This window comes from Miniopterus schreibersii (genome assembly GCF_964146895.1).
Source record: "Miniopterus schreibersii genome assembly, chromosome: 12".
Taxonomy (NCBI): domain Eukaryota; kingdom Metazoa; phylum Chordata; class Mammalia; order Chiroptera; family Miniopteridae; genus Miniopterus; species Miniopterus schreibersii.
The window spans coordinates 21,087,100-21,111,329 of record NC_138112.1 but is presented as its reverse complement, the minus strand read 5'-3'; the positions used below and the strand labels follow the sequence as shown (position 1 = coordinate 21,111,329).

The following is a 24,230-nucleotide window of genomic DNA, read 5'->3' as shown; positions in this document are numbered from 1 at the left end:
AAGCACAAAGCTTACAGTAAAAGCCTCCTTTTTAATCTCTTTTCCACATGTCTTATTAAGAAGGAAATGTTGAAGCGTGTGGGGCAGAAACATGCAGATATCTTGGAGGGAGGAGCAGGCACATCTCATGGAAGGGGTTTATTACTTTAGACAAGTGCCCATTAGAGGTGAAAGCCAGCTGTCAAGTAAGGCATTCTGGAGAGCTCCCACCTCGACAGTTTGCATTAGAACCCAATGAATGGCTCAGGGAGATGGTGCCCGTGGAATCCTCACCACGGTCCGGGGTTGGTAGGGAAGGATGCCTCAGGTAGAAGATTAATCTGAAAGGCAGTGTTTATAACTTTAAAAAAGAAGAACCCTGGCCTGCATGGCTCCGTTGGGCATCATCCTGTGCACCAAAAGGTTTCTGGTTTGACTCCTGGTCAGGGCACATGCCCAGGTTGCTGGCTCAATCCCTGCAGGAGGCAACTGATCATGTCTTGTTTCCACATTGATGTCTCTCTCTCCCTCTCCCTTCCTCTCCTGTTTGTGTAAGGAACTATTGGAGATACATTTGAGAAAACAAAAAGATAAAAATGGTGTTTTAAACACAGTCATTTACTTTGCTTCCAAATTCCACTGAAGTGGCCAAAACAAGATTTTTGTTTTAAGAAATAAATTACAAAGAGAGAAATGCTAAAGGAGATAAGATAGTAGCAAAATTTGAAAACATGATTTACCAAACCCTGAAAAGGTGAATCCTAAATTGACAGTGTGGAAAGCCAAGAAACAACACAACGGTCCCTACAGAACCCCCAAAGTTTAGGATTTCATGGCACTATGTACCTCTGGATGTGGCGGTTAGAACGAGGCTAAGGAGGATTTGATGAAAGTCTAAGAGGTTGGAGCCTTAGACGCCCCCTTCCTTTGGCAGGCATGCTCCGCCAAAGTTTAGTCTGACGGAAGACTAAACTTCATGATCTATGGACTGGGAGTTTCCAGGAACCATTAAGAATGTGGTTGTCATATGGAAAACAAGTTGATTTAGTGAGCCTCACAAACGAGATATTAGAAATTTCAGAACCCGTTTTCCATGGGGAAGCCAGGCCTGTACCTTCCAGGAGGAAGACTGGAAGATCCTTTGCTGTTGAACAAAGGTTGACCCAGGAAACAGCCTGGCCAGATCACCATGCAGAAAAGCATAACCGATGAACCCTTCTGCTCACCCTGAGCTTCTAGTCAGTTTTTGTGCTATACTCTTATATTTGAGCCAATTACTAAAATCACCAGACATTTGAGGAAATCTTTAAACCTAAAAGGTAGAAACCAAAACAAAAACATGAATAAAAAATTTGGAAGAAACAGACCACATGTGGGGGGGAAAGAAATCTTCATGATGAAATCCAAAAGGCTAATATTCATAAAAATTCAATCAGTGTTACCGGTGAGATGAGGAGACCTCAGTTCTTCTTGAGAAAAGATTTCAATCGAGAGACAAACTGTAGAAAAGCAGCAAGAATTTATTGGCTGCAGCAAGAATATACTTAGGACAGTGAAACAAGGAAGGACATAGAAGAAACAGGAGAGCCCAAGCTGGGCTGCTCTGGCTCACTGGGAAGTCAGAGAAAAGGCGGCCTTGGAGACAGGTTCAGGGTTTAGCCCGGGGCGAGATGCCTCTGCCCATTGCTCCCTTGGTTTCAAGTCTCATGGGGTCCCTTAGAAGTTAGGGGATACTTGCCTGTGAGGGAAGGAAATGGCACAGGGGTGCTCCCTGGAGGGAGAGAACACTGGGACCTTCTTTTTCAGGGGATTTATTTATTTATTTTTAAATATGTCTTTATTGATTTCGGGGGGGGGGGAGAGAGACAGGAACATCAATATTAAGAGAGTGTCACTGATCGGCTGCCTCCTGCACACCCCCTACTGGGGATCGAGCCTGCAACCTGGGCATGGACCCTGACAGGGAATCAAACGGTAACCTCCTGGTTCATAGGTTGATGCTCAACCACTGAACCACACCAGCCAGTCATTTTCAGGGGTTTTAAAGGCTGGGCATTTAGGGGAGGTCTTAGGGGTGATCAATAGAATATTCATCAGCTTTATGTTGTACCAAAATGAGATTTATTCTCTGAATTTGCCTGTCCTTGGTTGTGGTTGGCAATTGGCACTAATTGGATTCCTGTTATTTGTCTCCCCGAGCAGGGTGATTTAAGCTATTTACCCTCTAGTTGGGGGAGGGGTGGTATAAACCATTTACTCTTAAGTGTCTTCGGTTTAGGGAAGATAGGATTTACTAAGTGGCTGCAAACTGCTTGTTCAACTACCTGTCTCAGTTTCCCTATTCCGTTTGTCCTGGATTTTCCTAGCTTCTTACTATTCTCTAACATTAGTGGTAATCTAAGAAATTCATTAGTTGCAATCCAAGAAATTCATTTCTTCAGATCAAGTTTTCAGATAGAAAGAATGAAATATTTGATTATGTATTCCAAAAAACACATAAAGAATTGATAGTAAAATCATAGAAGATTTTTTTTATGTGCCCCAGGCATAAAACAGCTCTGGCTACCAACACAGGCATTAAGCTAGGATGATATAAGAGCAACACCCCCAATCAGGTGTCTTCTTGCCTGTTGCCAGGGGGTTGCAGAAGAATATTTAAGATTAAAAAATTAAGATGAGATGGGAGACTATCACTTGATACTGGTAATCTTGTCACAAGGCCTAGCTTGGCTTGTGACAGCTGTAGAGTGAGAGGAAGACAAGCTGGATCCTGGGATTCCTACCTAAGGAAGGTAAGGCGAGCACAGGAAGCCTCTCTGGGGTGTATAGACGAGGAAATGGGTTCAGGAATGTAAACTGTTTTCACGTATATTTTGACATGTTTGGTATTAAAAGGGAGGTGAAAGAAAAGACAGTAGCTTAAATCAGGAAAGAGACTGATGGCTGATGATGTAGAGGGACAAAGATGATAGTGACTATTTAATTGACCATAATCCTTGAAGAAGTGTAAGGTGTTGATTTAAGCAGCTTAACTGGAGATGTTAGCCCTGGAGAGCAGTAGTAGCACCTCCTCTCCCCCTGAGATGTAGGAGAGCAGAAAGAAATATGGATGTAGCAATGAGGAGAGAGGCTGCAGTGTGTGACAAATTACTTCTTTTTAGAAAATGTTTAATTTATCTTTATTATTGAGAGTATTACAGATGTCCCCCCCTTTTCCCCTATTGCCCCCCAACCCAGCTTCCACCCTGCCCCCGGTCTTCACTGCCCTATTGTCTGTGTCCACAGGCAATGCATATATGCATAGAAGTTCTTTGGTCCCCCTACCCCCTTCCCTCTGAGAATCCTCAGTCTGTTGCATGCTTCCATGTCTCTGGATCTATTTTGTTTGTTAGTTTATTTTGTTCATTAGATTCCACATATAAGTGAGGTCATGTGATACTTGTCTTTCTCTGACTGGCTTATTTCACTTACCATAATACCCTCCAGGTCCCTCCATGCTGTCCCAAAGGGTAAGAGATCCTTCTTTTTAACAGCTGTGTAGTATTCCATGGTGTAATGTCCCACAGCTTTTTTATCCACTCATCTACCGATGGGCACTTGGCCGTTTCCAGAAATTAGCTATTGAAGTAACATTGCTATGAACGTAGGGGTTCATATGTTCTTTGTGATTGGCGTTTCGGGATTCTTAGGATATATTCCTAGGAGTGGGATGACTGGGTCAAATGACAGTTCCATTTTTAATTTTTTGAGGAAACTCCACACTGTTTTCCCTAGTTACTGCACCAGTCTGCGTTCCCACCAGCAGTGTCCTAGGGGGCCCTTCTCTCCACATAGCACTTTTTGGAAAATGCAATGATGAACGAGACATAGACCATGCTCTCAAAATACTTTTGTATAGAAGATAAGTACAGAGATAACTCTAGAGATTGAGAATACAGACTATTGAGTTAAATGTACATTTTCCTACACTTCAGTCTCTTCCTCCATTAAATGGGTATAATGATAGTACAAACTTCATAGACTAGTTGTATGGTTTGAATGAGATGCTGTATGGAAAGTGCTTATTAAAGGGCCTGGCAAAGCTTAAGTGCTACATAAAGGTGTTTCTAGCTGTTCACATTATATAAGGTAAAAGTGTTCAGTGCTAAGAGAGAACTACAGGAGCCCTGGCCGGTTTGGCTCAGTGGTTAGAGCGCTGGCCTGCGGACTGAAGGGTCCCAGGTTTGATTCTAGCCAAGGGCACGTACCTTGGTGCAGGCTCTCCCCCTTGCCCTAGTCAGGGTGCTGGAGGCAACCAATCGACGTGTCTCTCTCACACACACACCCCTTTCTGTAAAGCAATGGGGCAATGTCCTCAGTTGAGGATAAAAAAGAGAACTATAGAAGACGAATAAGGGGTGGTGTTTTGTTGGGGCAGTAAAAGAAGATGGGTCAAGTTCATCCATTTAGGAAGGGGTGGAATTGAAGGACTGAAAAGGAAGAGAAATTTGGAAGAGAGAATATGAGAGGAGACAGTTTGAAATTTAATAGAATAAGGTAAAAAGAAAGATTTTAAGACATCAATAAAATGGACACCCAACTAAAAAAAATTGCCCATAGTTTAAAAAATCAAGCATTCCATTTTCTTTCTAGCTTACATTTCCTAGGGTTCTAACAGAATCACTTGACCCGATGGAGAAATTTAGCCCACGAATCAAATACTGTTTCATTCTCCATCCCCACCCTCCTGTTCTCATTTTTTTGCCCAGGATAGATTTAATGGCCCATCATTATAATCATTCTCTTGTCCCTCCACCCAGTCCATCAATGGCTTTGTCCCTCTCCCTGAGGTATACTTGCTTGGAAACCCCTAACCCTGATGGAGCCTTACTATTTGCTTCCTTCCTATCTTTCGAATTTTCCTTTTCTGTGGGGAAAAACCTGTCATGCTGTATTAATTCTTGTGGGGCTGCCACCAATTGTACAAGGCGTTTGGACAAATACCACCACAAAGTTATACAATGTGAGTTCAGGGACCACATTAAAACCAGGCACACAGTCTCCCCATTTCTTCAGCATCCCTGCAGAGAGGCATCCCAGGCTCAGAAGGGATGCTGGATATGACGTAGCTTTGGTTCTAGTAGAGGGGTCCCTTTCCCCATTGCTCTTCCTTCACATAGGGTTTCGATGACAGCAAATCAAGTTGGGGAGTCAAGCTGCCTAGACGTCATGCCAGCCATTTACAGTTGTCTGGGAAGGCCAGAGGCCCTTACTTTAGGAGGCAGCTGGGGACCTTGGGTTGTTTTGGATGATACAGTCCTCCAGCCATGGGAAGGACAGTCCTCCAGCCATGGGAAGGAAGCCATTTTCCCCCTGAGAAGCTGAACACGAGCACTCCCCATCCAGCTGGTAAGGGCTCTGGGCTAGCCCCTTGTTCAGGCATTCTGGGGTGAACATGTAGGGTCATTTTTGGACAATGCTGCTCCTTCATGACAATCTTTCCCTAAGACTATGAGTGCTCACCAGGTGTATCTGGACTAGGAAGAGAGCGATGTTATTTCCACCCCATTTTTAGAGTCTAAATTAATCGAATTTGTCATACTCCCTCAAGGATGAGCCAGAGTGTCATCCACTTCCCCTCTCCCACCTCCGTTTACTAGCAATAAGTTCTATAGAGACCTAGAGGTTGTTTCACCAGCCATACCCCTGCACTCATCCTTTGACATTAAAGTTGGAAAAGGAGAGGTCTGTGTCGACCGTCTTTATCTCATCCTCTGCAGACTCCTTGGTGCCGGAGGCTCCAGCTAGGCCAGAGGTGCCAAGAGCCAGTACTGCTCATTCAAAGGCCCTGCCATTGGCGTTCAGGTCAGCAGCAAACATTAGATTGATACGCTCTTTTAAAAACCACAAGCAGGCGGTCACAGAGAGCAAGCCTTTCCTTGGCTATTTTTCCCCTGACCCCAGACCCAAAGGAAAAAGGACTTATGTTTGGTCAAAGAAGTGAAACTGTGGTGGTCTCCCTAGTTTTCGGGGTGGTGGAGGATTGGGTCTTAGCCCCAGAATTCTCTTGTCTGAATGGATCTCTGGCGCCAAGATTCTAAGGGACCATGGAGATGTGGGGTTTTCTATTATTTTGAGCAGTGGCAGGTAGGCAAGTTGATATTTGTAGTCTTCCTGGGGAGATTTCAGGGTGAGGAAGATGAAATGCTTTGATCTCTAAAGGGAAGGGAGTTGCCGCCTCCCTGGGAGCTCCTCACCATGGTCCTCGTGTAGACCTGAGTGCTCGTGGTGCTTTGTGCCCTTACAGTTGTGCTAGCTGTACTGGGCTACTTTCCCTCCCATTCTGGCAGCTTTCCCAGATAAATCTTTCTATTCCTAAGAGGGCCCTAACATTTGTATAACCTTTAGGCCCCAAAAACCTAGATTTGTTCATGGTTTCTGTCAAACTTCCAGGGAATTTATTCAGAACCAGTAACTCAGACATTTCCAATAATCTTACAGGGCAATTTCAAGTGGATTCAGAATCTCTAGAAAGTCTCCTCTCATTTCATGCACCAACTTAAGATAGGAGTAGACATGTTTAAGCCTCCTCGCTGGTGAGGGTAGGTAATTTTACTTGTACCAGGGAGCCGGGCATCAACCCCTCCAAGTTGTCTACCAGCCATTCCCCTCTACTCCGTTATATGCTGTCTTCTTAGCAATTCCTCCAGTCACTAGAGCTCTGACTGTGGAGGAAGCCATTTGTTTACACTTACAAATTATTTTTATTTTTATATGATTTCAGACTTGTTGAGGGATGGCAGTCCTTTCCTATATTTTCTTATAATAAATCTCAAAGAAAAAATTTAGGTAAAATACCCATGTTTTGTGAACTATAACATTGGATATGAAGCTGCTTGCTAGAATAAGGGAGGGCAGTTCAGTTGGAAGAGTCAGATAGTTGATTGGATTCAACTGTGATTGGACTGGGGATAATGGGATTAGGGTGGGCAAGCTGACTAGAATTTCAGAGAGACTCATGTAAGGGCCCTGGTGATCAATACACATTTCATTTGGAAAACATGAAATGACCATCAGAGGAGACCTTCTAGAGAAAGTGATATTTGAGCTGAGGCTAAGGAGGTAAGAGAGTTGCCTGTGTGCAAAGACCATCAAGCTAGAGAGTACTGGGCTTGAGACACAGCCAGAAATATGGCTGGAACTGAAAGAGCAAGGGGTGGAGGATGAAGAGGTGAAGTCACAAGGTAATGGTGGACCAGATCGTGTAGGGACTTCAAGGAAATTTAAAGGATTCTAAGTAGGATGGAGAAGGCATTCCTGAAGTTTGAGAGGGGAAGGTGAAATAGAATATTTAGAGAATGGAAAACCTTTGAAATTAGGAGAGCGTAAGAGGATTAGCAAACAGTATTAAGGGGCCACTCGAGACTGCATTAATGAAATCGTTTGCTGATGTATCATTTTTTCTAACTTTAATGAGAATGTTTCTTTTGTTTCACTACTAAGAATGGTACTCGCTATTTATTTTTTACATGAAACCTGTACCTTACTTAATAGAAATTTTATTTCTTTTTTAATTAAATTTATTGGTGACATTGGTTGATAAAATTATATAGGTTTCAAGTGTACAATTCTATGATACATTATCTGTAAATTGAATTGTGTGAATTTTTAATGTTTTCTAAATAAAGAATTTTAAAATAACAGATGTTGAATTTCATCAACTACTTTTTGGTACCTACAAGATGATATTTTTCACTTCCTTCGTTAATACTCCAAATTATATCATTATATTTTCTGATGTTGAACCATCCTTGCATTCCTGGAATAGATCCTATTTGGTTATGATATAGTATTTTTTTAATGCCTGGCCAGTATGGCTCAGTGGTTGAGGGTCAACTCATGAACGAGGAGATCACAGTTCCATTCCGGGTCAGGGCACATGCCCGGGTTGTTAATATATTGGCATATTTGATTGGATAATATTCTATTTAGTATGCTTTCCTCTACCCTTATAAAGATGGCCTGTAGTGTTATTTTCTGTTGTCCTTTACTGATTTTGCTATCAGAGATAAGAATTATCTTATCTGAGTAGCTCTCTAACTCTTTCAATACTCTGAAAGAATTTGCATAATAAGTTAACGGTTTCTTTAAAATTTACTATACTCACCTATAAAATGACATGACTCATAGGTTTTCAGGGGTCATACTTTGAATCAGGTTTTTGTACTGGAGTATTCAAGCTTTCTAGTTTTTCTTGGATTCATTTTGGATATATTTCCTCTCTAGAAAATTGTTCTTTTTTCAAAATTTTGATGTCAAATTGCTAAGATTATCCTTTGAAATTTTAGAAAGTCTCTACTATATTGCTAGCTTAGTGCACTATTCAGTTACTAGTATTGCTTATTTTTATCTTCTCTTCTTTCTCAAGATCAGTTATGCTCAGATTTGTAGCTTTTATTAGTCCCCTCAAAGAACAGTTTTGGCCATCTCTCTGCTTTGCATGTATTATCTTTCATCAATAACATTTATTCTTTGTCATGTCTTCACTCTTCCTCCTCCTATTGTCTAGCTTCTTCAACTGAATGTTCAGTTCATTTATTTTCAATCATACTTCCTTTTACTTTTAATACAATGTAATATATCTTTTGCTGTGCTTTGACACTTTTTTCACCCTAAACTCTATTTCTAAATAAACAAAGAAATTTATGAAAGTCATCATAGCTTGATGAATTATCACATTAGCTATTCTGATGGCCGTGTAACTAGCACTTAGGTTCAGGACAGAATATTAACATCACTCCAGAGACTCCTTTAGACCCCCACTCACAACCTCTTTCCCAAAGGTAATCACTACTCTGACTTCTAGCATAGATTACCTTAACACATTTTAATCTTTGTGTAAATGGAATCATGGAATAGGTGTTATTCTGAGTATGGACAATTTTGCTCATTATTATGTTTATAAAATTATTCCTATATTTAAATGTACTTTTCATTCATCTTTAGTGATCCACTCTATTCCATTGTATGGATACACCACAGTATATTTATTCATTCTGCTGTGATAGACAATTGGGTTGTTTCTAATATTTGGCTATTGGAAATAATATTGTTATGAACATTTAAAATATATGTTTTCATTGATTTTCGAGAGAGAGAAAAGGAGAGAGAAACATCAAGGCATCAACATCCATTCGCTGCTTCCTACATGCCCCATGCAGGGATCCAGCCCAAAACCCTGGCATGTGCCCTAATGGGGGATCAAACTGGAGACTTCTTGGTGCCCTGGTCAACTCTCAGCCACTGAGCCACGCTGGCTGGGCAATTCTTGAACATGACTTCCAGTGCACAGCTGTACACATTTTTTAGCATGTGATAACAGTTGGATTGTAGCATATGCTCAGTTCTAGTAGATACTGTCCAAATCATTTCCCAAAGTGAATGTAATGATTTCTATTCTCTCTACTAAGGTATGAAAATTCCAATTGTTCCACATCCACGCTATCTCTTGTATTGTCAATGTCATAAAATTTTAGCCTTTCTTTGAGTGTGCAATAATATCCCATGGCAGTATTTTATTTGTAGCTCCCCAATAACTTTTTCCAAACATTAATTTTTAACCTTTCTGTATTCTTTCTTTTAGGTTGTGCTTTAAACACTGATCTGGACATACTACATTTGGTATACCCCAGCCAGGACTGCATGATTCAATAGACCTCAAGAGGACAGAACCAATTGAGGAGCATCACAGAGTCTCAGTCCTGGGCAAAGCTTCTGCCAAAGTGCAGTCTCCTGGTGAATCAGCAAGGCTAATAAACATTATCATCTAATTTGCATAAAAGTCCACTCCTGGGTCCTCCTGCCTCATAAATATTCAAACCCATTTTTGAAAAAAGTAGAATTTTCTAGCATCCTCAAATATCTAACATACTTAAAATCTTTGGAGTTTGTTGCTTATTGATGGAAGCTATGAAGTCTAAGGCTAATTGTGCCCAGAATCCAAATTGTAACATAATGATATTTTATCCAACCAAAGAAGAGTTTAACGATTTCGATAAATATATTGCTTCCATAGAATCCCAAGGTGCCCACCGGGCTGGCCTGGCTAAGATAATTCCGCCCAAGGAATGGAAAGCCAGGCAGACCTACGAGGACATCAACGACATCTTAATAGCCACTCCCCTCCAGCAGGTGGCGTCGGGGCGGGCAGGCGTGTTCATCCAATACCACAGGAAGAAGAGGGCCATGACCGTGGGCGAGTACCGCCACCTGGCCCACAGTGGCAAATACCGGACCCCACCGCACTTGGATTTTGACGACCTGGAGCGCAAATACTGGAAAACCCGCCTCTACGACGCGCCCATATACGGCGCCGACATCAGCGGCTCCTTATTTGACGCGAACACCGAGCACTGGAACCTTGGGCACCTGGGGACCATCCAGGACCTGCTGGAGCAGGAGTGTGGGGTCGTCATCGAAGGCGTCAACACCCCCTACCTGTACTTCGGCATGTGGAAGACCACCTTCGCCTGGCACACGGAGGACATGGACCTGTACAGCATCAACTACCTGCACTTCGGGGAGCCCAAAACCTGGTACGCGGTGCCCCCGGAGCACGGCCAGCGCCTGGAGCGCCTGGCCAGGGAGCTCTTCCCGGGCAGCTCTCGCGGCTGCGAGGCCTTCCTGCGCCACAAGGTGGCGCTCATCTCGCCCACGGTCCTCAGAGAGAACGGGGTCCCGTTCGGCCGGATCACCCAGGAGGCTGGGGAGTTCATGGTGACGTTCCCCTACGGCTACCACGCCGGCTTCAACCACGGCTTCAACTGCGCCGAGGCCATCAACTTCGCCACCCCGCGGTGGATCGACTACGGCAAGGCGGCGTCCCAGTGCAGCTGCGGGGAGGCCAGGGTCAGCTTCTCCATGGACGCCTTCGTGCGCATCCTGCAGCCCGAGCGCTACGAGCTGTGGAAGCGCGGGCAGGACCGGCCCGTCGTGGACCACGTGGAGCCCACGGCGCCTGGCGCCCGGCAGCTGAGCGCCTGGAGGGCGGGCCGGGCGGCCGGGCGAGCGGCGCTGGGCCTGCGGCACCTCCAGCCCCGCCGGGCCCCGCGCACCCCGAGGTCGGGGGGCGCGGGCAGCGGACCCGGCGGCCCGGGGCCTGCTCCCCCGGCGTCCCTGCGCCCCACGCCGGCCCGGGGTCCCGCCCCTGCGGCCCAGCGCGCAGCCGCCGCGCCCCGCTGCTCCCGCAAGCCCGACCCACCCTCGCTGCGGGCCTCGGGTCCATCTGCGGGGGATGTCCAGCCGACCGGCAGGCGTGGCCGTGGCCGTGGCCGTGGCCGTGGCCGTGGTTGTCGCCCTCGGGAACAAGGGACTGAAGAGCCGATCGTGCAGGCCCGGGCTAAGCGGCGCCGCTCAGTGGGCACAGTGCGCACAGCTCCGGGCCCAGAGGCCCAGCCCGTGCCCGTGGATAAACCCTCCACGGACAGCTCTGCTCCCCGGAGCACCGGCTCCCTGCATCCTGTAGTTGCTTCTGGGTCCTGCTGTGCTCCTGTCCCCTAAGCCCAGGGGACCCTGCCTTCTCCATTGTTCTTTTGTGTGGAGATTCATTGAGACTAGCCACATTTACATCTCAGAGCTGTGAGCAAGTTTGTAAGTCACTGGTCTTGCATGAGATTCCCTCGGTGTTGCCTCAGGAGGGCCGAGTCCGTGGTATTTATCAAGTTCGCCATGGTTTATTCTTCCTCCCAGGCCCCAGGATGCCTCTGGACACTGCTAACTCCTGTGTCTCCAACTGAGGTTTTATCCACTGGACACCCTGTGTCTATGTGAACCCTGTAGGTTCTGCTGAGTTTGCCAAAGCCTGGTCTACCCCAGACTCCCATCCTTTGGGACAACTCTGGACGTTGCCCAGCTTCCGAAGAATACTGGGCTTTGGTTCCACTCGTCTCTCTCCCTTTTCTCTTCCTCCTTCCTTTGCCCCTCCCCCTTTCCTCCAAACTAGGTCCCTTTGACCAATTAGGTCAGTAGAGGCTCAGAAAATAATTTATGATCTTTCTGAGTCATTGATATGTTTAAAATGTTATCACCAGTATTTGTTCACAAATATATTAAAGGTAACTAATATCTGACTTGTTTTCTTTGTCCATTTAACCAGTTGAGGGGTTGAGGTTATTGTTTTCTGCTCTTTTCTTTTCTTTTTTGTTAATCCTCACTGAAGGATATTTTTTCCATTGATTTTAAAGAGAGTGGAAGGGAGGGGGAAAGAGAGAGAGAAGCATGGATGTGAGAGAGCCACACCAATTGATTGACTCCCACAGGAGCCCCTACTGGTATGGGGGAACCTGCCACCCAAATACATTCCCAAATTGAACCCCAGACCTTTCAGTGGGTGGGCAGATGCTCAAGCCACTGAGCCATGTGGGCCGGGGCTTCTGCACTTTTCTTAATAATTATATCAAAATATTTTGAGGAAAACTTATTTTTATGGAGTTGGTGAATGAAGTTGGGGAGGACTGTTGGGTTCTGCCTGACTGGCTGGCTGGCTGGGGAACTTGATGTGCAGACATTATCTTAAGGATGACTTGGCGGAAATCGTCTGGGACTTGGCTGAGCGGTAGCACCCAAGTTGCTGGAGAGATGAACAAGTGTAGGATAAAAGTGCCATCACCCAAATATCTTCTCGTCACGTCTCCACTGCTGTTTCAAGGCTGTGTGTATAGTCTATTTCATGTGGTTAGTTCATTAACTCATCTCAATAAACAGGCCCATAAATATGTGAACAAGATGATTCCAATTGGTAACACGTGGGGATGGGCCAATAGGGCAGAATTGGCAGGGGCTGGCCTGGGCTCTGGTGACCAGGGACAGCTTAGAGCAGGAGACCTTTCCGAGACCCAGCTGAGGGAGGGAGTTGATGTCCCACTTAGAGAAAACAGCAAGCTCTACTGTGGAATAGAAAGAAGGCTCATTTGTGCCTGAGCCATGGACTGGAAGGAGAAAAGAGGGCCTTGTGACTCATGTTAAGGATTTGAATACTTTCCAACTGAAAGAAGGCACTGGAAATTTACAGCAGCACTTGACGTGCTGTGACTTACATATTTACATAATCAGCTTAGCTCTGTGGATGGTGTGGGGGCAGGAGAAGTACTTAGAATACCTAAGTAACACAAGCGAGAGTTGATGGTTATTTTGACTCAGCCTTTAGCATTGAAAATGCACAGAGTGGACAAACTCAGAATACATTTTGGAAGTTGAAAAAGATAGTTTGGATACTGAAGGGAACATTTCAAAGAAGCAAACCACTTCTCCTCCTCCCCCCGCCCCCCCCCCCCCCCCCCCGCCCCCTAGCTCTCCCTTACAAAATTTCAGCAAGCCTCAGGAATCGGAAGCACCGGATAGACAAGTGGAGAGCAATGCGTTCCCTCATGCGAAGATACTGAGTGTGTAATTGGGAAAAACTGTTGAAAAAACAGTGTGGCAAGATAAAATTTGAATCCACACATCCTATGACCAAGAGATTAATTTTTAGGCACGAGTGAGGGATGCTCCAACAGACATGTGGGAGAATATTCAAAGCAACAGAGTAAGAGAGAAAAAGAGGAAACAACCCAAAGGCCCAGCAGCGGTAGAAAGGTTTATAAAATTGGATACAGCCCCCAAATAGAATAAAGTCCAGCTATGTACAATGACATAAATGAAAAAAAACACACACACAAAAGAATACTTTAAAGTATTCTGTTCTGAAAGTTTTATTTAGTTATTTTTAAAGGTCCTATAAAGTTTTCAAAAATGAGTACAGTTTTAATTTCATATTGTTTACCAAAATGAAAATGCTTATAGTTAGGATAGGGTTAATCTGAGAGGCACATGGGGCTGTACTGCCACAGGAGGGGCCCGATTCAGGCTACCAAGTGACGGGCAATGTAGTATTTTTTGACCTGGGTGGTGGTTCCACTTTTGTCCACTCTACAGTTATTAATAGACATTAATAGTTCTTAATATATGTAAGTTAAGCTGTACCTATATGCTCTGTAAGTTTCTGTAAGCACATTATATTTTATAATTTTAAAATATTAAAGAAACCTGCTTTCTGCTTTAAAAAAATTATCATGTACTGGTTTATAGAATCATTTGTTTTATATTGTGCTGTAATGTTTTGTAGACTTTTAAAAAATAGATTATATTTCTAAATTTTTTCATTCTAATATTGTTCTTTGATTCCTTCTCTTGTTTATTTATTTATTATTTTATTACACTTAGTAATGCTTTATTTTTTAGAACAGCTTTAGATTTACAAAAAAAAACTGATCAGGTAGTTGGGAGAGTTCTCCTATAACTACCCCCAACCTGCGCCATTCACATTTTTCCGTTATTAACACCTTACATTACTATGGTACATTTGTTACAGTTAATGAACCAATACCAAAACATTATTCAGTAAAGGCCATAGCTTATTCAGATTTCCTCAGTTTTTACCCAGTGTCCTTTTTATGTTCCAAGATCACATCCAAAATACTAAATTACATTTAGTTTTTATGTCTCCTTTGGTTTCTCTTGACTATAACAGATTCTTAGACTTGTATTTGACAAAATGTTTATATAGAAAATTGACAATTTGGGGGAGTATTGCTCAGGTATAACGTAGGACGTCCATTTACTGGAATTTGTCTGATATTTTTCTTTTTTATTTAAAAAACGATTTTTAAAATTGATTTTTAGAGAGAGAGGAAGGGAGAGGGAGAGAGAGAGAAACATGGACAGATCAGTTGCCTCCTGCACCCCCCTCCCTCCCCACTGGTGATCAAGGCCTAACCGGGAATCAAACCAGCAACCCCTAGGTGCACAGGATGACACCCAACCAGCTGAGCAACACAGGCCAGGGCATCTGATGCTTTTCTTATAATTAGCCTGAGTTTATGTATTTTTTCCAAGGACAATTACAGAGGTAAAGTGCCATTATTATCACATCACATCATATCATGGGCATAAACTATCAACATAACTTAGGACTCTGGCTGAAATAGTATTTGTCAGCATTCTCCACTATAAAGTTACTATTCCTACCCACCCCCATCCACTGCTACTTGCCACTCTGTACTCCTGAAGACAGTCAATATTCGTAGCCCACACTCAAGGGACAGGATGTTATGTTACCCTTCCCTCCTTTAGGGTGGAGTACTATATAAGTTATTTGGAAACTTCTGAAAGAGAGATTTGTCTTCTTTCTCCAATTTTTGATTACTCAACCATTTGTATCAATGTAAGTCCTAGATATTTATTTTATATTTTGGATTATAATTCCATACTACCTTTGTTTGCTGCTGAAATTGTTTGAGCTCTGACCATTGGGAGCCGTTTCCTTGGGTCCCTGTGCCCTTTTGATGTGACCCCATTGATGTGTTTGTTTTCAGTAGGATCTTAATTTCAGGCAAGACCAGGTGCTCCAGGCTCATGTGTATTTCCTGCCCTAGTCCTTGAAACTATTTAACTTTATCAGTATTGCCAGATCTTTATTATTTTAATTTTCTTTAAAAGTATCATATTTATGTTTTTATTAATCATCTCTATTTTTGTATGTTTGTTTTCCTTTTTATCATTCGATCATATCTTTCCTTTTCTTTTGCATAATTCTTCTGGTTTGTTTTACTAATTGAGTTGAACATAAAAATCAATAGAGTTTTAGATATTATATAGATATTAAGGTAGATAGTATGTGGATATTAATTTTCAAATAAATATGGTTGGTTGTTTTTTATTGTTGATTTTCTTTAGAAAATTTTTTTAAACCAAAAGATACCAGATGAGAAATTCAATTGGCATCTCTTTCTCTCTCTTCTCCACTCTCATTTCTAATTTTCTACCTGGCAAAAAGAAAATCTAAGGGAATGACTCATGTGCAGCCTTGTCCAAAAGCCAGAAAGGGAGTTCATGTCCCTTCAAGACCCAAGAATTATTACCTTTCGGATTCCCTAAACAAAAATGAAAAGTAAATAATGACAATCGAAAAGTGCCCAAATCTAGAAATTCCTAAAGACAAACATCAACAGAACTCAAGCAGAAGTTTCTCTTTCTTTTCTTTTTCTTCTACTTTTTTAAAAATCCTCACTTGAGGATATTTTTCCATTGATTTTTAGACAGAATGGAAGGGGGAGAGAGAAACATCCATGTGAGAGAGACTCATCGATTGGTTGCCTCCTGCACGCACCCCAACCTGGACTGGGATTGAGCCTGCAGCCCAGGTACATGCCCTTCCCTTCAGTCTGAGGGCTGACGCTCTTACCGCTGAGCCACACCAGCAGAGCTTGCTTGCTTGCTTCCTTCCTTCCTCTCTCTCTCTCTCCCTCCCTCCCTCCCTCCCTCCCTCCCTCCCTCCCTCCCTCCCTTCCTTCCTTCCTTCCTTCTTTCTGATCTTTATTATTGGAGGTATTACAGATGTTCTCCCTTTTTCGTCCATGAACAGAAATTTCTTTACACTTCAAACCACCACCCAAAATGACCTCTTTCACATCTAGTATTTCCTTTTTTTTTTTAACTGCTGTGGTTTTTTCCAATAAAGTTTCAGGTGCTGAAAAACACAAAGGCGTTCAAAACCAACCACAAGTTATCAAAAGTAGAGTGTTTTGCCAAAGAAACCAGGTTATAAAAATGCAGCTAAAAAGTTCAGAAATAGGCAAAATGGAACAACCAGCCTCTGGGTGCTTTGAGTCTTTGCTTGATTTGCTTCTGGGCCCTGGGCTTGGAAAAGCAGACCTTGGTGTGCATCTTGTTCCTTTCCAAATGCACCCAGACCCAGCAGAAGGAACCACAAGCTGTGGAGTGTGGAAACCTTCAAACAGGGTACTCAAGGCCAGTCGCAAACAGTGTCTGACATTGGCCTGCACCAGAAACCATCCAAAGGACTGGGAGTCCTAGCAGATCTACCTAATATTTAGAAACAAATCCAAACAAGCAGCCAAAATGGGGAGACAAAAAAAAACAAGCCCCAAGTGAACCAACAAAAGAACTCTCCAGTAGAAGAGCTAAATGAAATGGAGATAAGCAATCTATCCGATTATAGAGTTCAGAATACTAATCATAAGGATGCTCGACAGCATGAGAAAAGAAATGGAAGCTATGAAGGAAATTAAGAATAACATAGTAGAAATAAAATATTGGAAGGAATAAACAGATTAGCAGAAGCTGAGGATTGGATCAGCAAATTAAAAGGTAGGGGTGGGGAATGGGGGAGAGAGATTAGTCAAAGAATTTATATGCATATATACATGACCTATGGAAGAAGACAATAGTGTGGATAAGGCCTGGGGATGGGGTGGAGGTGGATGCCAGGTGAAGGGGATCAATGGGAGGAAAAGGGACATCTGTAATACTTTCAATAATAAAGATAAATTTTAAAAAAACAGAATAGAAAAAATCAATCAGAGAGCCAAAAAGAAAAAACAATTAAAAAACAGGACAGTTTAAGGGAGCTGTGGGACAACATGAAACATAACAATATTCACATCATAGGAGTGTAAGAGGAGGTAGAAAGTAAGCAAGATTTAGAGAACCTGTTTGAAGAAATAACGGCAGAAAACTTCGGTAATCTGGTCAAGGAAAAAGCCACTCAAGTTCAGCAGGCACAGAAAGTCCCAAGCAAGAAGAACCCAAAGAGGCCCACACCCATACACATCATAATTAAAATGCCAAAAATTCAAGGCAAAGAGAGAATCATAAAGGCAGCAAGAGGAAAGCAACCTCTTACCTACCAAGGAGCTCCTATAGGGCTGTCAGCTGACTTCTCATCAGAAACTTTACAGGCCAGAAGGGAATGGCATGAAGTATTCAAGGTAATGAAAAACAAAGATCTGAAACCAAGACTACTCTATCCAGCAGGGCTATCATTCAAAATAGATGGTGAAATAAGGAGCTTCCCAGACAAAAAAAAAAAAAGGCTAAAGGAGTTTATCATCACCAAACCAGCATTGCAGGAAATGTTAAAGGGACTGCTGTAATAAGAAGTTGAAATAGAGAGAATGAGAAACAGGCATAAAGAAATAAAATGGCAATAGATAAGTACCTATCAATAATAACCTTAAATATAAATGGATTAAATGCTCTAATCAAAGGACATAAGGTAGCTGAATGGATAAGAAAACAAGACACCACCTCAGAACAAAAGACTCACACAGGCTGAAACAAAAAACTTCTGGAGGACTTTAAGGGAGAGATTGACAGCAATACAGTCATAGTTGTGGATTTTAACACACCACTGACTTTACTGGATAGGTCTTCCAGACAAAAAAATCAACAAGGAAACAGTGACTCTAAATGACACATTAGATCAGATGGATTTAATTGACACAGAACATTTCATTCCAAAGCTGCAGAATATACATTCTCCTCAAGTGCACATGGACATTCTCAAAGATAGACTACATCTTAAGACACAAAACAAGTCTCTACAATTTCAAGAAGATTGAAATCATATTAAGCATCTTCCATTTACACCATGGAATACTATGCAGTGGTTAAAAAAAGAAGGATCCCTTACCCTTTGAGACAGCATGGTGGGCCCTGGAGAGTATTATAATAAGTGGAGTAAGCCAGTCAGAGAAAGACAAGTGTCACATGATCTTACTCATATGTGGAATCTAATGAACAAAATAGATCCAGAGATACAGAAGCATGGAACAGACTGACAAATCTCAGAGGGAAGGCAAGGGTGGGTGGGTGGGGAGAGATTAACCTAAGAATTTATATGCATATATGCATAACCCATGGACACAGACAATAATGTGGTGAAGGCCTGGGGGGGGGGGCAGGTGCAGGGTGGAGGGAATCGATGGAGGAAAAAATGGGACATTTGTAATACTTTCAATGATAAAGATAAATTTTAAAAGAAGAAATGGGCAAAATGAATCATGAGGTTAGAAGTCAAGAAAGTGGTGATTCAGTGAGGCAGTCTGGAAGGGGCAGGAGGGAGGCCTTTTATTTCGGACTTTTAATTTTATTTTGTTGTGGTCAAGATGGTGCTCAATATGTTAATTCTATGGAATTTTTATTGATATTTATTTTGTGGTCTTATATTTATCACACTTTATAAATGCTTTATATATATTTAAAAGCATTTCCCATTTGTTATGTGGTTGCAGGTTACGTGATCGAAGTTGTTACAGTTCAGACTTTCATAGCATTTAATTTTCTTCTCTGATTATCAGGTTCTGAGAGAATGGTGTTTTTTAAAACAACTTCCACCATGATTGCAAATATATCAGTATGACCTGTGAATTATAAGGTAATACTGACATAGACTCTATCTATGTCACAGAGCTGTGTTTAGGTGCATAAAGTTCATCGTAATATTTTCTTAGTGATTTTTTTCTTTTTGATAACGATATACTGTCCTTCCTTTATCCTATAAATACATTTGATATTAAGTACTGCGGGAGCAGGGTTGGGGTTTTTTTGGTTTAATATTTGCATGCTTTCACTTTCTCACTCCTTTATTGTCAACCTCTTAAGTTTGCTTTAAGATTGGTCTTTTTTTTTTTTAAAAGTGAGCTGGGCTGGTGTGTGCTTTTTAAAAAAGTGGGCGGGGCTGGACAGTGATAAACTAACCACACCCCAGGCCACTAATTGGGTAAAGCTACTGCAGGAATATAAAGCCAGACCCATCTGCATGTAGGGCTGCATTTGAAGGGTAGCTATCAAGACGATAAAGTCCTGCCTGGAACTGGGATTTTGCTGGTGGAAGGTAGATCACTTTGTTTCTGTTATTTGTGCTTGTGACCAAAAGCGTTATTTTCGTATTAGAAGTTTAAAGAACTGACTATAGTTTTATATTATTTATGATTAAGAAATATGCATTGGGATAGCATCATTTCCTTGGGTTAAAGCAAGTTTCTATTTTTAAACCGTGTTTTTCAGACATGTGGGGTTAATTTTTTTCTTAATAATTCCTTGGTAAAAATCACAAAGATTTTTCAGGGAAAAGCCTGGTATTTTGGGAGCTGGTGTCCAATAAGAGGGTTTCTAGATTTGGTTAAAGAGTGAATCAATTGGAAGGGACTTGGATAATAAGTGAGATAAAATTATAGATTTTTTTTTATTGTATATAGGGGTATTACAGTTGGGATGGGACTAACTTAGGCTGACCTTGAGCACAGCATGTTTCATGTAGGCTGAATCCTTAAAGGAAATTATTTTATATTAGAAAGCAACTTTTTCCTGGTAACGTCTCATTTATTTATGAAAAGTACAAATATTATGTATATTTAATTTTTTGACTTCTCCATTAGGGCCTTGTATTTCTTTTAAAAAATATTTTTTAGTGTTTTTTATTGATTTCAGAGAGAGAAAGGGAGAGGGAGAGAGCTAGAACTATGAATGATGAGAAAGAGTCATTGAGTGGTTGCCTCCTGCACACCCCCTACTGGGGCTCAAGCCTGCAACCTGGGCATGTGCTGGGACTGGGAATCCAACTGTGACCTCCTGGTTCATAGCTCGATGCTCAACCACTGAGCCACGCTGGCGAAGCAGGGCATTGTACTTATTTTTTTTTATTTTAGGGCCTTGTATTTTTTAAGGGAACTGAAACCTTTCTGCTATTTCACCTTATAATTGATTGTTAACTGGTGTTTAGAAGCCTTTATTTCTTGTTTAATTTTAATTTCATTTTATTATTTTTTAAATCCTCACCAGAGGATATTTTTTCCATTACTTTTCAGAGAGAGTGGAAGGGAGAGAGAGAGAGAGAGAGAGAAACTTTGGTGGGAGGGGGACACATCGATTGGTTGCCTCCCACACACACCCCAACCAGAGCTGGGGATCAAGCCTGCAACCGAAGTAGGTGCCCTTGGTCAGAATCAAACCAGGGACCGACCCTTCAGTCCACGGGCCTACGCTCTAACCACTGAGCCAAACCAGCCAGGGCACTTTTTTTTTTTTTTTTTACAGCATGTATTAAAATAATGAAATCGATGTTGAGTTATATCAAATATGTTTCTGCATGGAACAGATGACGATTTTTCCATTTTTTCTGTTAACGTACTTGGTAACACTGCTAGATTTTTAAAACAATCCTTGCAGTGATTTATGACGTGTTTTTCTTTTAATGCTCTGCTGTAGTAAAGATGTGATAAAATATTAAGATTTTTGCAACTCTGCCCCTAGATAAAGTTGGCCCTATAGAGTACTTACCCAGTGTTGCCCTCTTCTGGTTTGGCTTCCAGGTTTTGCCTTTAGCCTCAGAAGGTAAACTGAACAGAACACCGGAGAAAAGTTTGATGACGTAAGAATCAGAATGCACTTACAAAATGATGTGTGAAGTTTTTATGGATGATGCTGAGAACCTAGCTGAATCCCTCCCTCCCCAAGTAATATCTGAGCCTCTGAGTCACTGACTCTGGCTTCCACTGGACATTGCTATAGCCACACCTGAGCCCAGGAACTTCTCATATTTAAACCACTGTTATATTTTTATTTAGTTTATTGGTATGTATCAGTATTTTACTTTTTTCTTGGACCACTTTGGCGTATTTATACTTTTGAGAAAATAATCTATTTTAGTTCTCAAAATTATTAGCACCAAGGTGTTCATAAGATTGAACTATAATTTTTTAAAAATTTCCCTGCTGGATTTTTAGCTGTGTTCCCTATTTTATCATAATGTGGCCATTTGTAGTTTTCTCTTCATGCTTATGTTTTTTTCACTTCTAATAGTCTTTTCTAATAATCTAGTTTCAGAATCACTTCTATTAGGGTTTTGTTTTTGCTAATTTTCCCCCCAGTATTCTGTATTCTTTTTTTCCAGTTTAGCTGTTAAACCTCCTTGAAGAGACTTTCCACTACAGTAGGGTGAGGAGCCACCCATGAATTCAAGCCTGTGAATCAGGAGAAGCTTCAGAGACACCAAAACCCCCAATGAGGAACCTCCCAGAGCTACACACTGAGCCTTCACGTCTCAAGCTGTCTGCTCCCCTGGGACCTACTGCATTTCCTTCAGGCACAACATGCTGACCGGAGTGGAGTCCCACTAGTGAGTCAGCAAGCCTGAAAAAGGCTTATTTATTTAAAGGCTCAAGTCTGAGTTACTCCTCACAGGTACACCAAAACTTAAAAAAAAAAAAAAAAAATCGAGAAGACAGTACTCGCATCATTCTCAGGTATCTAAAACATACCTAAGAACCTGGGAGTCTGCTGCTTATAACCATGAAGTCTAAGCTCTGTGGTACCCAGAACCCAAGTGGGGCAATCATGACCTTCCACCCAACCATGGAAGAATTTAAAGATTTCAACAAATACGTTGATTACATGGAATCCCAAGGTGCCCACCGGGCTGGCCTGGCTAAGATAATTCCGCCCAAGGAATGGAAAGCCAGGCAGACCTACGAGGACATCAACGACATCTTAATAGCCACTCCCCTCCAGCAGGTGGCGTCGGGGCGGGCAGGCGTGTTCATCCAATACCACAGGAAGAAGAGGGCCATGACCGTGGGCGAGTACCGCCACCTGGCCCACAGTGGCAAATACCGGACCCCACCGCACTTGGATTTTGACGACCTGGAGCGCAAATACTGGAAAACCCGCCTCTACGACGCGCCCATATACGGCGCCGACATCAGCGGCTCCTTATTTGACGCGAACACCGAGCACTGGAACCTTGGGCACCTGGGGACCATCCAGGACCTGCTGGAGCAGGAGTGTGGGGTCGTCATCGAAGGCGTCAACACCCCCTACCTGTACTTCGGCATGTGGAAGACCACCTTCGCCTGGCACACGGAGGACATGGACCTGTACAGCATCAACTACCTGCACTTCGGGGAGCCCAAAACCTGGTACGCGGTGCCCCCGGAGCACGGCCAGCGCCTGGAGCGCCTGGCCAGGGAGCTCTTCCCGGGCAGCTCTCGCGGCTGCGAGGCCTTCCTGCGCCACAAGGTGGCGCTCATCTCGCCCACGGTCCTCAGAGAGAACGGGGTCCCGTTCGGCCGGATCACCCAGGAGGCTGGGGAGTTCATGGTGACGTTCCCCTACGGCTACCACGCCGGCTTCAACCACGGCTTCAACTGCGCCGAGGCCATCAACTTCGCCACCCCGCGGTGGATCGACTACGGCAAGGCGGCGTCCCAGTGCAGCTGCGGGGAGGCCAGGGTCAGCTTCTCCATGGACGCCTTCGTGCGCATCCTGCAGCCCGAGCGCTACGAGCTGTGGAAGCGCGGGCAGGACCGGCCCGTCGTGGACCACGTGGAGCCCACGGCGCCCGGCGCCCGGCAGCTGAGCGCCTGGAGGGCGGGCCGGGCGGCCGGGCGAGCGGCGCTGGGCCTGCGGCACCTCCAGCCCCGCCGGGCCCCGCGCACCCCGAGGTCGGGGGGCGCGGGCAGCGGACCCGGCGGCCCGGGGCCTGCTCCCCCGGCGTCCCTGCGCCCCACGCCGGCCCGGGGTCCCGCCCCTGCGGCCCAGCGCGCAGCCGCCGCGCCCCGCTGCTCCCGCAAGCCCGACCCACCCTCGCTGCGGGCCTCGGGTCCATCTGCGGGGGATGTCCAGCCGACCGGCAGGCGTGGCCGTGGCCGTGGCCGTGGCCGTGGCCGTGGTTGTCGCCCTCGGGAACAAGGGACTGAAGAGCCGATCGTGCAGGCCCGGGCTAAGCGGCGCCGCTCAGTGGGCACAGTGCGCACAGCTCCGGGCCCAGAGGCCCAGCCCGTGCCCGTGGATAAACCCTCCACGGACAGCCCTGCACCCCCGAGCCCCGGGTGCCTGTATCCTTCGAGGGCTTCCGGGTGCTGCTGTACCCCTGACTTCCAATTCTTGGGGCCCCCATTGGATCCCGATGAACCGATGCACCCTGGCCCGTGCCTGCGCTCTCCGGGCTGTATTACAGCCAACTTCCCCGACACCGTCTCACCGACTCCTCGCAGTGTCCTTGGGATCCCGAGATCGTTCCCCACTGACGCTGCTGGAAACGGCAAGGCCCCCGTGAACCTCTCGGCGGTTGTAAGGATGGATCACTCTTACGCCTGCATGGTCCCGCCCCCACCAAAGTTGCCAGCATCTCTTTGACCCCTGACTGATCCCCTGGAGCTAAAGCTGGAGGTGGCTGCATCTCTGGAGTCCTGGGGCATGTTCACCACCGATGCACAGTCTTCAGTCTTTGAGCCTATGACCCATGAAGATTTATCCAAACATGACTGTGTCTGCCCCTCAGCCCTGGGAACCACAGAACCTGCCAGCCAAGCAAGAATCTGGGCTGGGCCTGTCCACAGTCAAGATGCTCTGAAATGACACATTTCTTAAGCTGC

General features: G+C 44.1%; 1 protein-coding gene and 1 pseudogene across 3 annotated transcripts in view; both read left to right on the top strand.

Moving 5' to 3' along the window:
* The window catches only part of KDM4D (lysine demethylase 4D), a 30,638-nt gene extending 17,356 nt beyond the window's left edge, over positions 1–13,282 (top strand). For both annotated transcript variants that reach the window (XM_081154587.1, XM_081154588.1), the window contains one exon: positions 9,602–13,282. In XM_081154587.1, coding sequence (XP_081010713.1) covers positions 9,919–11,517 — 1,599 coding nt within the window. In that variant the 5' untranslated portion in view covers positions 9,602–9,918 and the 3' untranslated portion in view covers positions 11,518–13,282. The remainder of the gene's footprint in view (positions 1–9,601) is intronic.
* An 8,864-nt stretch (positions 13,283–22,146) lies between these two features.
* Positions 22,147–24,002, top strand: LOC308564970 (lysine-specific demethylase 4D pseudogene; annotated as a pseudogene). The gene has a single exon. The product of its transcript is annotated as a lysine-specific demethylase 4D pseudogene (transcript).
* Positions 24,003–24,230: the final 228 nt, after the last annotated feature.